At 45.6% G+C, this 14,722-nt stretch overlaps 1 protein-coding gene across 5 annotated transcripts in view; it reads left to right on the top strand.

Annotated features, from left to right (window-relative positions):
- REEP1 (receptor accessory protein 1) overlaps positions 1–14,722 on the top strand; it is a 143,693-nt gene that overhangs the window by 67,279 nt on the left and 61,692 nt on the right. For all 5 annotated transcript variants that reach the window (XM_040335232.1, XM_040335231.1, XM_040335230.1 and 2 more), the window contains exons 3-4: positions 8,118–8,194; positions 9,606–9,726. In XM_040335232.1, coding sequence (XP_040191166.1) covers positions 8,118–8,194; positions 9,606–9,726 — 198 coding nt within the window. The remainder of the gene's footprint in view (positions 1–8,117; positions 8,195–9,605; positions 9,727–14,722) is intronic.

The raw sequence follows: 14,722 nt of genomic DNA, 5'->3' as shown, positions 1-14,722 counted from the left end.
GCCAGTAAAATGGTCTGGAGCTTAAGTGGTTAAACCCTTTGATTATTTCAGGCAAAAAAAAAACAGAACATTCATTTTTTTTTTCAAAAAATGCACATTTCATATGAGTAACTTACAATTTCAACATCAGCAAAATTGAATAGCGTATTTGCCGGCGTATAAGACGACCCCCTAATTTTCCAGGAAAAATGTTGGTTTTGGGATATACTCGCCATATAAGACTACCCCCTTCCTACTAGTCTTTCTGGAAGCTGAGGGGTAGCCAGAACCGCTGACAGAAACAGGCTTTTTTCAAATCACACTGTGCCATTACATTACATTACATGCCTCACTGTGCCATTACATTACATGCCCCCACTGTGCCATCACTTGCCCCCACTGTGCCATCACTTGCCCCCACTGTGCCATCACTTGCCTCGACTGTGCCATCACTTGCCTCGACTGTGCCATCACTTGCCTCCACTGTGGCATCACTTGCCTCCACTGTGCCATCACTTGCCTCCACTGTGCCATCACTTGCCCCCACTGTGCCATCACTTGCCCCCACTGTGCCATCACTTTCCCCCCACTGTGCCATCACTTTCCCCCACTGTGCCATCACTTTCCCCCACTGTGCCATCACTTGCCCCCACTGTGCCATCACTTTCCCCCACTGTGCCAACAGTGCCATCACTCACGTTTTGCTGATTCTGACTTCCAGGCCGATGACAGTCTCCGTCTGCTGCGAGCGTCCATGATTTGAAAGCCGTGCCTTCTTCTCAGCCTGTCCTGTGATAGGCGGAACACAAATTTTCCCAGCAGCGCCTCTGTTCTGTGTTCCGCCTATCACAGACGTCCTCTCGTCCGAGGATGAGAAGGCATCTGTGATAGGAGGAACACAGAACAGAGGCACTGCTGGGAAGATTTGTGTTCCTCCTATCACAGGACACTCTGAGGAGAAGGAGCGGCTTTTAAATCATGGACGCTCGCAGCAGACGGAGACTGTCACTGGCGTATAAGACGTCCCCCAACTTTGGATGCATTTTTTTGCACCCAAAAAGTCGTCTTATACGCCGGAAAATACGGTACTATAAAAACACAAATCATATAAACACACTGATGACTATTTAGAACAATAAAAATAATGTGTAGCCTAAAGAAATAAAAACGATAAATAGTGAAGAAATAAAACTCCATCATATCTCTAGAGCAGGGCTCTCCAAACTTTCTAAACTAAGGGCCGGTTTACTGTCCTTCAGATTTTAGGGGGGCCGAACTGTTGGGAGTAGAAAAGGTCCCAACATCACTGAGAGGAAAATAATGCCCCATTGTTTGTCTCGGTGGGAGGAATAGTGCCCCATCATTGGTGTCATTGGGAGAAATTGTGGCCCATCATTGGTATTAGTGGGGGAATTGTGCCCCATTGTTGGACTCACTTGGAGGAATTTTCCCCTATCATTGGTGTCATTGGACCCCATTATTGATGTAATTGGAAGAAATTGTTCCCCATCGTTAGTGTCATTGGGGAAATTGTGCCCCATCATTGGTGTAATTGGACCCCATTATTGGTGTAATTGTCCTCCATCGTTGCTGTCATTGGAAGGAATAGTGCCCCATCATTTGTTTTACTGGGAGGAATAATACCCCATCATTGGTGTCATTGGACCCCATCATTGGTATCATTGGGCCCCATCATTGGTGTCATTGGGAGAAACTGTGCCCCATCATTAGTGTCAGTGGGAGGAATTGTGCCCCATAATTGGTGTCATTGGGAGAAACGGTGCCCCATCTTTGGTGTAATTGGGAGGAATTGTGTCCTTTCATTGGTGTGAGTGTGTGTGGGGGGGGGGAATTATGTCCCATTGTTGGTATCCGTGGATGAAACCTAGAGGGCCGCATAAAAGCAAGCAAAGGGCCACATCTGGCCCCCGGGCCGCAGTTTGGAGACCCCTGCTCTAGAGTAAGGTAGACAATGAAAAATATGTTATTGGTTGAAGTAGGGGAACCTCCCTGTTTTTCCTATATGCTACTGTTTTAAAATCAGGAGCTGTAATTCATAGGAACATAAAGCTAGTATAAGCTATTGGTTAAGCAACACATAGCTAAAGAGCGCAAAAGATGGAGAGTTGGCGGCTATGCAGTCAGCCCGTGAACCACATGACAAAACACCAAACCACATTTAAGATGGGAAAATACATTTAAGCGTCATGGAGCAGAGAAGTACATTAGCTTCAGGGTAGAGTCAGATATTTCTGGACAGACAGACATTGGAGTGTTTCCTATCCTTTTTCAGAAAAAAAGTAAACTGAAGTACAGAAAAAAATGGTTTTAGCATAGACAGACTTTAGCTGCACAGAGTATGGTGCATTATATTTATTAGTGTCACTCCACTGTTCCTCGGTGGCAGCCAAGGGTGTTCATAGTGAAGCTACATCTCCCACAGCTTGTGAAATGCCAGGCGGCAGAGTTGCTTCCTGCAAAGCCCAACCCCTTTAAAGGGGTTGTAGAGGTTTGTTTTTTATTTTCTAAATAGGTTCCTTTAACCGCTTAAGGACCGCCTCCTGCACATTTACGTCGGCAGAATGGTACGGCTGGGCACAAGCACATACAGGTACGTCCTCTTTAAGTGCCCAGCCATGGGTCGCGGGCGCGTGCACTTTGACCATGACTGTGGGACCCGCGATCGGTCCCCGAAGCTGAAGAACGGGGAGAGCCGTGTGTAAACACAGCTTCCCCGTTCTTCAATGTGGCACCGTGATCGATCGTGTGTTCCCTTTTATAGGGAAACACAATTGATGATGTCACACCTACAGCCACACCCCCCTACAGTTAGAAACAGAAATGAGGTCACACATAACCCCTTCAGCGCCCCCTTGTGGTTAACTCCCAAACTGCAATTGTCATTTTCACAATAAACAATGCATTTTAATGCATTTTTTGCTGTGAAAATGACAATGGTCCCAAACATGTGTCAAAATTGTCCGAAGTGTCCGCCATAATGTCGCAGTCACGAAAAAAAACGCTGATCGCCGCCATTAGTAGTAAAAAAAAAAAATTAATAAAAATGCCATAAAACTATCCCCTATTTTGTAAACGCTATAAATTTTGCTTGAACCAACCGATAAACACTTATTGCGATTTTTTTTTTTACCAAAAATAGGTAGAAGAATACGTATCGGCCTAAACTGAGGAAAAAAAAAGTTTTTATATATTTTTGGGGGATATTTATTATAGCAAAAAGTAAAAAATATAGAATTTTTTTCAAAATTGTCACTCTTTTTTTGTTTATAGCGCAAAAAATAGAAACCGCAGAGGTGATCAAATACCACCAAAAGAAAGCTCTATTTGTGGGAAAAAAAGGACGCCAATTTTGTTTGGGAGCCACGACCGCGCAATTGCCTGTTAAAGCAACGCAGTGCTTTAACTGGCCGGGTCCTTTAGCTGCCTAAAGGTCCGGGTCTTAATAAGCTTGTGCATTGTTGGTTCACTTACTTTTTCCTTCCATTTCCCTTCTAAATGTTTTTTTTCTTTGTCTGAATTTCTCACTTCCTGTTTCTCCTCAGTAAGCTGTTCTGGCTGACTAACCCCCAGCCAGAACGGCTCGGATGATGGGGACAAGCTTACTGAGGAGAAACAGAAAGTGAGAAATTCAGACAAAGAGAAAAATTTTTAGAAGGGAAATTGAAGGAAAAGGTAAGTGAAACAACAATGCACTAGCTTAAAGGAACCTATTTAGAAAATACAACCCCTTTAACTATGTTATCATGATGGGTGAAGAATTGGACGTTTGAAATTATTGTGTTCCTACCCGGTTCCAAGTTGGTAATTTAATGACTTTGATAAAATTAAAGAACTGCTCCGACATTGGGAGCCTCATGTCGCATGACGTGTGAAAATCAATGTTTCCCTATGAGAGCCGTCTTAACTGGTCCTACACAAGTCGGTCCGACTTTGAAAATGCTCCCTGTACTACTTTTGGTCCTACATTGATCCTACTTCAGCCCATTGAATATCATTGAAGTCGGACCAAAGTAGGATCCTTGTCCTTACCATCCGACTTTTGACATCCGACATTGTGATTACAGCAGCAGTTAGTCCCCTTTCACACTTATACTACAAGTCATTCTTCATGATTTTCAATGACTACCATTCATACTGGCACGACTTTAAGTCGGGCCGACTTCAAAGTAGTTCCTGCATTACTTTTTTTCTGAAGTCGGATCAAAGTCGGATTCCATATTAACAGATCCGACTTTGGCATGCGGCTTGTACACGACTTGTGCATGAAAAAAAAAACGGCATGGGTTCCCCCTTCATGAGCATACCGGGCCCCTTCGGGCATTTTTGAGGTAATAGAGATTTTCTTTGTTATCTTAATTGGCTTAATCATTTCCTTATTTATTGTAATATGTACATACACTATATTGTCAAAAGTATTGGGACACCTGCCTTTGCACGCACATGAACTTTCATGGCATCCCAGTCTTAGTCCGTAGGGTTCAATATTGAGTTGGGGCAGTATAGTGTCACATTAGGGCTGTTTGGTGTCAGGTTGGGGCAGTATAGTGTCACATTAGGGCTGTATGGTTTAGTGCGGTATAGTGGCAATAGCAGTATAGTGGCAGTATAGTGTCACATTAGGGCTGTATGGTATCAGGTTGGGGTGGTATAGTGGCAGTATAGTGTCACATTAGGGCTGCATGGTGTCAGGTTGGGGAAGTATAGTGGCAGTATAGTGTCACATTAGGGCTGTATGGTGTCAGGTTGGGGCAGTATAGTGTCACATTAGGGCTGTATGGTGTAGTGCGGTATAGTGGCAATAGCAGTATAGTGGCAGTATAGTGTCACATTAGGGCTGTATGGTATCAGGTTGGGGCGGTATAGTGGCAGTTTAGTGTCACATTAGGGCTGCATGGTGTCAGGTTGGGGAAGTATAGTGGCAGTATAGTGTCACATTAGGGCTGTATGGTGTCAGGTTGGGGCAGTATAGTGTCACATTAGGGCTGTATGGTGTAGTGCGGTATAGTGGCAATAGCAGTATAGTGGCAGTATAGTGTCACATTAGGGCTGTATGGTGTCAGGTTGGGGCAGTATAGTGTCACATTAGGGCTGTATGGTTTAGTGCGGTATAGTGGCAATAGCAGTATAGTGGCAGTATAGTGTCACATTAGGGCTGTATGGTATCAGGTGGGGGCGGTATAGTGGCAGTATAGTGTCACATTAGGGCTGCATGGTGTCAGGTTGGGGAAGTATAGTGGCAGTATAGTGTCACATTAGGGCTGTATGGTGTCAGGTTGGGGCAGTATAGTGTCACATTAGGGTTGTATGGTGTAGTGCGGTATAGTGGCAATAGCAGTATAGTGGCAGTATAGTGTCAGGTTGCGGCGGTATAGTGGCAGATTAGGGTGGTATAGTGGGAGTATAGTGTCACATTAGGGCTGTATGGTGTCAGGTTGGGGTGGTATAGTGGCAGGTTAGGGTGGTATATAGGGTTGCCATCTCATCCCTTTAAACCAGAACACATATTAATTACACAGGTTCTGTGGCTGATTAAGGTGGTAATTAAACTCACCTGGTGCCATATCTGCATTACATTAGCCACAAAACATGTGTAATCCATATGTGTTCGGGATTAAAGGGATGAGGTGGCAACCCTAGTGGTATAGTGTCAGGTTAGGGCAGTATAGTGCCACATTAGGGCTGTATGGTGTCAGGTTAGGGTGGTATAGTGTCACATTAGGGTGGTACGGTGGCAGGTTACGGCAGTACAGTTGCAGGCTAGGGCTGTACTGTATGTAGTAACAGTGTGCTCAGTCATTTACAGCACGGTTGGTGATTGAATACTCCCCAGGCTGCTGTGCGCCGTCCTCTCCCCCCCCCCCCCTTCCTATACTTCAGGATCAGCCAAAGTGAAAGGAGTCCGTGGAAGGAGTAGAGGGGGCAGCCACACCCAGCCTGACCCATCTGCTCTGACTGCATTGGGAGATATTGATGATCCCAGAGGGACAATGGAAGCTAATTATTAGATGACAAGGAAGTAGTACAGACAGCCTCCCCCACTCCATTGGGCCTGCTTCTGTCCTGATCATTGATTTAGCCGTGCAGTATATTTACTAGTTTATTTAAAAAGCTGCAAGGAGAGGGAAAGTGCAGCTGTCTGCAGTATGGTTCAGCAGGCAGAGCATTAAGGCAGTTGGCTTTGGGCGGGGGGGGGCACCCGCCCCCTAGATTTGGCCATGCCTACTGCATTGAGCTACATTGATCTCAGTTGATGAATGCAGGCGCAAGGACACAGAAAATACAATTTCTTTCTATGTGGCCCATTCACACCAAAGTGTTGGTGTGTGCTGGGATAGATGTAGACATGCTGCATTTTTTGCAGCGCAACAGAAAAAAAACTCTTGCTAAGCACATACATTTGTCACAACGTACTGCTGTGCTATAGATTAACATTGAGGTTAAAAAAAGGGATAAAAGCAAGCACTGAAATGCATTCTAACAACACATTTCAGTGCATGGCAGCATGCATTTATACCGCACATCAGCGCATGTGAGTTTTTTTAAAATTATTATTTTTAAGGTTTTTTGCATAACATATAACACCAGGCCATGTCAACAAAACACCAGCCCGCTTCTGCAGCCATATGAGCGCATGTGAATTTTGCACACAGTAACTCGTGCTGTGCGTTGTGAGCAAGCCCTTAACCACTTGACCTCCAGAAGATATATCCCCTTCATGACAGGGCCATTTTTATGCGATACAGCATTGCGTTACTTTAACTGACAATGGTGCGGTCATTCAACGCACTATTTCCCACAAATATAGATTTTTGTTTTGGTGGTACATGAATCACTGCTGCAGTTTTCATTTTTTTGCACTATAAACAAAGAAAAAACTGACTATTGTGAAAAAAAACTGTATGTTTTACTTTCTGCTATAAAACATATCCAAAAAAAATTACAAATAAAATTTCTTCAGAAAATTTGGGCAAATATGTATTCTGCTACATATTTATGGTAAAAAATCCCAATAAGCGTATATTGATTAAAGAGGAGTTCCACCTAAAAATGGAACTTCCTCTTAACCCACTCCTCGCCCCCTTACATGCCACATTTGGCATGTAATTTTTTTTGGGCGGGGAGTGGGGGCTTCAGGAGAAGGGGACTTCCTGTCCCACTTCCTCCTTCCGCCGAGGGGCTGGAAAGGCGATTAGCTTAATCGCCTTTTCACAGCCCCTCCCTGTAGGCGAGCGCCTGTCCAATCGGACGGCACCGCGCCGCTCGCGCATGCGCAGTGGGTGCCCGGCCATGAAGCCGAAAGCTATCACTGCCGGGTGCCCACACTAGTAATGAAGACGCCGGCTGGCGAGGGGGGGCGAGGAGCGGAGCCCCGGCCGGCGCGTCGCTGGAGCCGTGGAGCAGGTAAGTGTCAGTTTATTAAAAGCCAGCAGCTACACTTTTTGTAGCTGCTGACTTTTAATAAACTTAAAAAAAGGGTGGAAAACCCCTTTAAGTTTATGCAAAAGTTATAGCGGGACTGCAATATTGCAATCAGACACTAACCCTTTTGACACTTTGCGGAAACCAGTGACACTAATACAATGATCAGTGCTAAAAATATGTACGGTCACTGTACTAATGACATTGGCTAGGAAGGGGGGTTAAATATCTATGGTGATCAAAGGGTTAACCGTGTGCCTAGCCAGTATTTTTATGTAAACAGTGTGGTGCTTTTACCAAGGGATGTGATGGATTTTCTTTCCCTGCTTTGCAGGGAAAGAAAGTCCATCACTTCCCCCCTGTCAGGATGGAGCTCTGCCTTGTTTACATAGCCAGAGCTCCATCCAGCCTCTGATCGGCTTATGAAGAATCGGCGCTCGTGTGCCGGAAGTGCAGAATCTTGCATATATATGTGATTCTGCACAGAACGGCCGCCCTGTAGAAGTAAATCTGCTATAGGGCGGTCTTTATGAACTGTAATTTCAGAAACAACTGTGTTTTCATTGTCATTTTGCAGGATGAGAAGTTAAAGCATAAAAATCTGATTAGTTGCCTTTTAACTAAATACAGTTCTGTTACAGGTATTATCACTAATAAGTATTCCAGAGATACTAACAAAACCTTTCCCTCGTTCCTAGGTAAAATGGATGATGTACTGGATCATATTTGCACTTTTTATGACACTAGAAACATTTACGGATTTATTTCTGTGTTGGTAAGTGTCTCATAATAATATTCATTTACATTATGTATACAGTATATATTTAACAGATATGTATTTCCAGGGCTTTTTTTCTCAGAGAATAGGTGCTGCAACTCCCCCCTTCTGAGTCACTTCTTGTCCCCGCCCCCTACCCACCTTCGAGCACCGTTCCTTGGTTCCACCCCCAAACACCGTTCCTTGGTTCCACCCCCTACCCACCTCCGAGCACCGTTCCTTGGTTCCACCCCCAAACACCGTTCCTTGGTTCCACCCCCTACCCACCTCCGAGCACCGTCCCTTGGTTTCACCCCCTACCCACCTCCAAGCACCGACCCTTGGTTCCACCCCCTACCCACCTCCAAGCACCGTCCCTTGGTTCCACCCCCTACCCACCCCCGAACACCATTCCTTGGTTCCACCCCCTACCCACCTCCAAACACCATCCCTTGGTTCCACCCCCTACCCACCTCTGAGCAACGTCCCTTGGTTCCACCCACTACCCACCTCCGAGCACCGTCCCTTGGTTCCACCCCCTACCCACCTCCAAGCACCGTCCCTTGGTTCCACCCCCTACCCACCTCCAAGCACCGTCCCTTGGTTCTACCCCCTACCCACCTCCAAGCACTGTCCCTTGATTCCACCCACCTCCCAGCACAGGCTCATTTAGAGAATACAGAACCAAGTATCATTATGTCGTGCTAAGTAATTTGTATAGAACTTGGTAAGAAAAGCAGTAAAATAGATCCCCCGCAGCCAGCAGCAATACACCCCCCCCCAGCAGCAATAGATCCCCCTGGCAACAATAGATCCCCCTCGCAGCAACATAGGACCCCTGCAACAAAAAAATCACCTCAGCAACAATTGACCCCCAGCGGCAAGAACAGATCTCCCAGCAGCCAGGAACAATAGACCCCTCCCTCAACAGTAGATCTCTTCAAGCAACAATTGACCCCCCCAGCAGCATAAGCTTTCCCAGTAACAGTTGATTTCCCACCAGCAACATATAAACCTCCCCAGCAACAATAGGGCACCACACAAAAACAGATCCCTTCCAGTAAAAAATAGATCCCCATGCAACCAACATCAGTAGACCCTCCATCACATCCCAGCCCCCCTTGCCATTACATACAGTGCTTGAGGTGACGAAACTGCGGTCCGCCTGCGTTGCTTGAGGTGATGAAACTGCGTTCCCCCAGTGTTCCCGCTGAAAACATGCCCTGTGTCTTTCTGTTTTTTTTCTGAGAATACAATATAGACGGCCCTTTTTTAAGAATTGCTTGTGTGCCCTTGTGTATGTTATCATATGTGTGAATAAAACTAAACAGTTATTTTTGTCTACAAGTTTTTTGTAACAATGTTTAATCATTTCTTTTTTCTTATTGTATGTAATGTATTGTATACTTGGACACTTTATATCTCTTAGGTTCCCATTTTACTATGAGCTGAAAATAGCATTTGTGGCCTGGCTCCTATCTCCTTACACAAAAGGTTCTAGCTTACTTTATCGGAAATTTGTCCACCCCACCCTGTCATCAAAAGAAAAGGTATAGACGTTTGCATTACTTTTATTCTATTTACATTGTATGGATCATTACCTTTGTACATTTGTTCCATTCCCCCCGCCTTCAGACCACAGTTTTCACTGCTGTATGCTGAGAGCCCTTACAGTGAGCCCAGGTTCACCGTATCCTAATAAACTGATGGCAGACATACTGTATGTAGCAGGCACTTGGATAGTGTGGGGAAGAGCTGAAGAATATGTAAACCCAACATTTCATATTCCTGTGTCTTCTGTACCATGTATGTGTATGAAAAAGTATCCTGTTCTCTTTGTATTGCTTTCTTTGTGTGAAATCCCCAGTGTTCCTGCCAGTCCCTCTGCTTTCCTATACAAACCTGACCATACTAGGCATGAGAGCACAGCGTGGTCAGTTTGTTGGCTGTTCTGAGAACTGAACCTGCTCTCTTCCAATGATCAGACTTGTTCTGATATGCAGCCCCCCCAGCCATGTACTGGGAAGATCAGTGTCCTGCTGTTTCTCCTCTCGCAGCTCTCTGAGCTCCTTATGCAGCTAAGAACAGAGATTATGTGATCACTTATGAAAAAGGGGAAAACATTTATTTATAATGTGTGTGTATATATGTATTGTTTACAGCCAACTGTGCCCATCATATGCAGCCAACTGTGCCCATCATATGCAGCCAACTGTGCCCATCATATGCAGCCAACTGTGCCCGTCATATACAGCCACTGTGCCTATCAGATATATACAAATGTGCCCATGATATGCAGCCAACTGTGCCCCATCATATGCAGCCACTTTGACACCTGCCAATCCGTTTGCTGTCTGCCTGGCTCTTACCCCATCATGGTGGTGGGTCAGGCAGCGGGTGAGGCCCCGTACACACGGCCGAGGAACTCGACGTGCCAAACACATCGAGTTCCTCGGCGAGTTCAGCCCTGAAGCCGCCGAGGAGCTTGGCGGGCCGAGTTCTCCCATAGAACAACGAGAAAATAGAGAACATGTTCTCTATTTTCTCGACGAGTTCCTCGGCGGCTCCATCGGGCTGAAAGTGTACACACGACAGAGTTTCTCGGCAGAATCCGGCTCTGACCGAGTTTCTCGCTGAATTCTGCCGAGAAACTCTGTCGTGTGTACGAGGCCTTACTGTGCATTAAGGTGAAAAAACATCCGAAGATTAGCCGCCCCCCAGACCCCCCCCGTTTACTTACCTGAGCCCTCAAAAGTCCCGCGTCGTGAACGCGCTGGATTCTCGGCCGGGCTTATTGGCTCATTCATTGGATAATTGATAGCAGCGCAGCGATTGGCTCCTGCTGCTGTCAATCAAATCAATGATAAGGCGCGCCGGGGCCGACTGTATCACAGGAGCGCACCCGCAAGCTAACCTCCTTGGGAGAGCACTTCCCATGAAGGGGTTAGCTCTTGTGGGGACGAACCGAGGCAGCCATCGAGGGACCCCAGAAGACGAGGATCGGGGCCACTCTGCGCAAAACGAGCTGCACAGTGGAGGTAAGCATGATATGTTTGTTATTTTTTATTTATTTTTTAAAAGGAACCTTTACAACCCCTTTAAAGTATCTGCTACTGACAGCTCGGTGTCAGATACCACAGCTTACCTTCAGAGGTTTAGTGGCATCCATGCCTCAATGTGTCAGAGCTGTTTTGGTGGCAAAAGGGTCTGTTTTGCTAGTAAAAGGAGGACCTACTCAATATTAGGTGGGTGGTGGTAAAGTTATGGCTGATCAGTGTACATGTGTCAGGTATCTGAATCCGGCCCATATTGTCTAAATACCAGAGCATATCTTTATACCGGCGTAACGTATCGGACATACGTTACGCCGCTGTAACTTTGGGCGCAAGTTCTGTATTCAGAAAGAACTTGCGCCCTTATTTACGGCGGCGTAACGTATGTGTTGCGGCGTAAGGCCGCGTAATTTAAATGGGGATGTTGGGGGCGTGTTGTATGTAAATTTGACCCCGCGTTTTTTACGTTTTTTTTGAATGGCGCATGCGCCGCCCCTAAAATATCCCAGTGTGCATTGCGCCAAAGTACGCCGCAAGGACGTATTGGATTCGACGTGAACGTAAATGACGTAAAGTCGTATTCGCGAACGACTTACGCAAACGACGTAAAAATGTCAAATCTCGGCGCGGGGACGATGGCCATACTTAACATTAGCTACGCCTCATATAGCAGGGGTAACTATACGCCGAAAAAAGCCGAACGTAAACGACGTAAAAAAATGCGCCGGCAGGACGTAAGTTTCTGAATCGCCGTATCTACCTAATTAGCATATTCCTCGCGTAAACATACGGAAGCGCCACCTAGCGGCCAGCCTGAAATTGCAGCCTAAGATACGACTTACACCTGTTGGATGTTAGGGATATCTATGCGTAACTGATTCTCTGAATCAGGCGCATAGATACGACCTCCCGCACTCAGAGATACGGCGGCGTATCAGGAGATACACCGTCGTATCTCTTTTCTGAATCTGGCCCTATATGCTTATCCTGGAGTTCAGCTTTAACCGCTTCCCGATCGTGCTATAGTTGAATGATGGCCAGTTCTGGGAGGGGATCATATGATGTTCTTCCATGATCGCGCTCGCTATGTCCTCCTGACACAGCTGATCACAGATCGGGGGGAAAGGACCAATCAGCGGCTCTTTACCACATAATGAGCTGTGTCCAGTCACAGCTGATCACAATGTAAACACAAGCCAGTTATCTGCATTCCTTTCTTCACGCTGACAGCACGAGGAAAGGAGAGCCAATAACTGGCTTGTGTAAAAGGGTCATCTACACTGATCAGTGTCCTAATTATCAGTGCAGTCCCGACAGTGCTGTTAATCAGTGCCTATCAGTGCTGTCAATCAATGTCCATCTGTGCCTCCTCATCAGTGTCACCTATTAGTGCTGCCTACCAGTGGCCATCAGTGCAGCCTCATAAGTGAAGGAGAAAAACCCTCCTAAAGTCTGAAGGACAGTAAACTGGCCCCTTGTTTAGAAAGTTTGGAGACCACTGCTCTATATGTGTGAAAAAAATGATAAAAAAATTAATTTGGGTATAGTGTTAAACGACCGCGCAATTGTCATTCAAAGTGCAAGAGCGCTGAAAATTGGCCTGGGCAGGAAGGGGGTAAAAGTCCCCAGTAGGCAAGTGGTTAAAGTGTAACTCCAAAAAAATATAGCATATACAATTGCTATATAAGCCATGTTGTAATTAAATGTTGTTAAAAATTACCTTTCCTTTTCAAACTGTGGCACTGTAGTTTTCTGTAAAATGGTTCCACCCCCTACCCACCTCCAAGCACCGTGCCTTGGTTCCACCCCCTACCCACCTCTACAGAACACCCCCTGCTTGGGTGAAATACTCTGCACTAAGATACAAGTCAGGTTTTAGGCATCATCTGCAACAAAAATAAAATCTATGGCAAGATACTCGCAAAGGAGTGTACAGACACTGCAACTTTTCTAAGCAGAAAAAAGAGTGCATCAGCTGATTTACCACTTGCCTACTGGGCACTGTCACCCCCTTCCTGCCCAGGCCAATTTTCAGTTGTTTTCAGCGCTGTCACATTTTAATGTAAAGAAAACAATTTTTTTTAATAATTTTTTTCCCCACAAATAGAGCTTTCTTTTGGTGGTATTTAATCACCACTGGGTTTTTGTCTATTTGCTAAATAAAGGAACATTTTGAAAAAACTCCCAAAAAGTTCTCATAGTTTTTCCAACTTTTTTGCAAACAGGTAATTTTTCTCTTTCACTGATGTGCGCTGATTAGGCTGCACTGATAGGTGGCACTGATGGGCACTGGTGGATGGCACTGATAAGTGACACTGATGAGGAGGCACTGGTGGGCACAGATTTTTAGCACTAGTGGGACTGCACTGATAATCAGGACACTGATAATCCATGCCCTGATTATATGTTTACATGTCACTTTTAGAGATGGCGGTTATTGGCTCACTTTTCCAGTCTTCATGCTGACAGCATGAGGAAAGGAGTGCTGATCACCCGCATCTGTTTCACTCCATGATCAGCTGTGATTGGATACAGCTGATCAAGTGGTAATGAGCCACTGATTTGTACTACAAAGGACACTACGATCACAGAGTGCGCCGCCTGCACTCTTAACTGCTTGCCGACCAGCCGCCGCAGTTCTGCGAGAGCCCGTAGCTATACGTCGGCTCTCGACGCGGCCACTAGGGGCGCGCGAGCGCCCCCGCTCGCCCCTGACTCCCGTGCGCGTGCCCGGCGGGCGCGATCGCCGCCGGGCACACGCGATCGCTCGTTACAAAGCGAGGAACGGGAGCTGTGTGTGTAAACACACAGCTCCCGGTCCTGTCAGGGAGAAAAAGGCTGATCTTCTGTTCATACAATGTATGAACAGAAGATCAGTCATTTCCCCTAGTGAGGCCACCCCCCCTACAGTTAGAACACACCCAGGGAACATACTTAACCCCTTCCCTGCCCCCTAGTGTTAACCCCTTCACTGCCAGTGGCATTTTTATAGTAATCCAATGCATTTTTATAGCACTGATCGCTATAAAAATGCCAATGGTCCCAAAAATGTGTCAAAATGTGTCCACCATAATGTCGCAGTACCGAAAAAAAAAACGCTGATCGCCGCCATTACTAGTAAAAAAAAAATATTAATAAAAATGCCATAAAAATACCCCCTATTTTGTAAACGCTATAACTTTTGCGCAAACCAATCAAAAAACGCTTATTGCATTTTTTTTTTACGAAAAATACGTAGAAGAATACGTATCGGCCTAAACTAAGGAATTTTTTTTTTATATATATTTTTTGGGGATATTTATTATAGCAAAAAGTAAAAAATATTAATTTTTTTCAAAATTGGCGCTCTATTTTTGTTTATAGCGCAAAAACTAAAAAACGCAGAGTTGATCAAATACCACCAAAAGAAAGCTCTATTTGTGGGAAAAAAAGGACGCCAATTTTGTTTGGGAGCCACATCGCACGACCGTGCAATTGTCAGTTAAAGCGATGC

The sequence above is a fragment of the Rana temporaria genome, chromosome 1 (assembly GCF_905171775.1).
Source record: "Rana temporaria chromosome 1, aRanTem1.1, whole genome shotgun sequence".
Taxonomy (NCBI): Eukaryota; Metazoa; Chordata; class Amphibia; order Anura; family Ranidae; genus Rana; species Rana temporaria.
The sequence above is the reverse complement of the archived record's forward strand: the minus strand, read 5'-3'. Positions and strand labels throughout refer to the sequence as shown.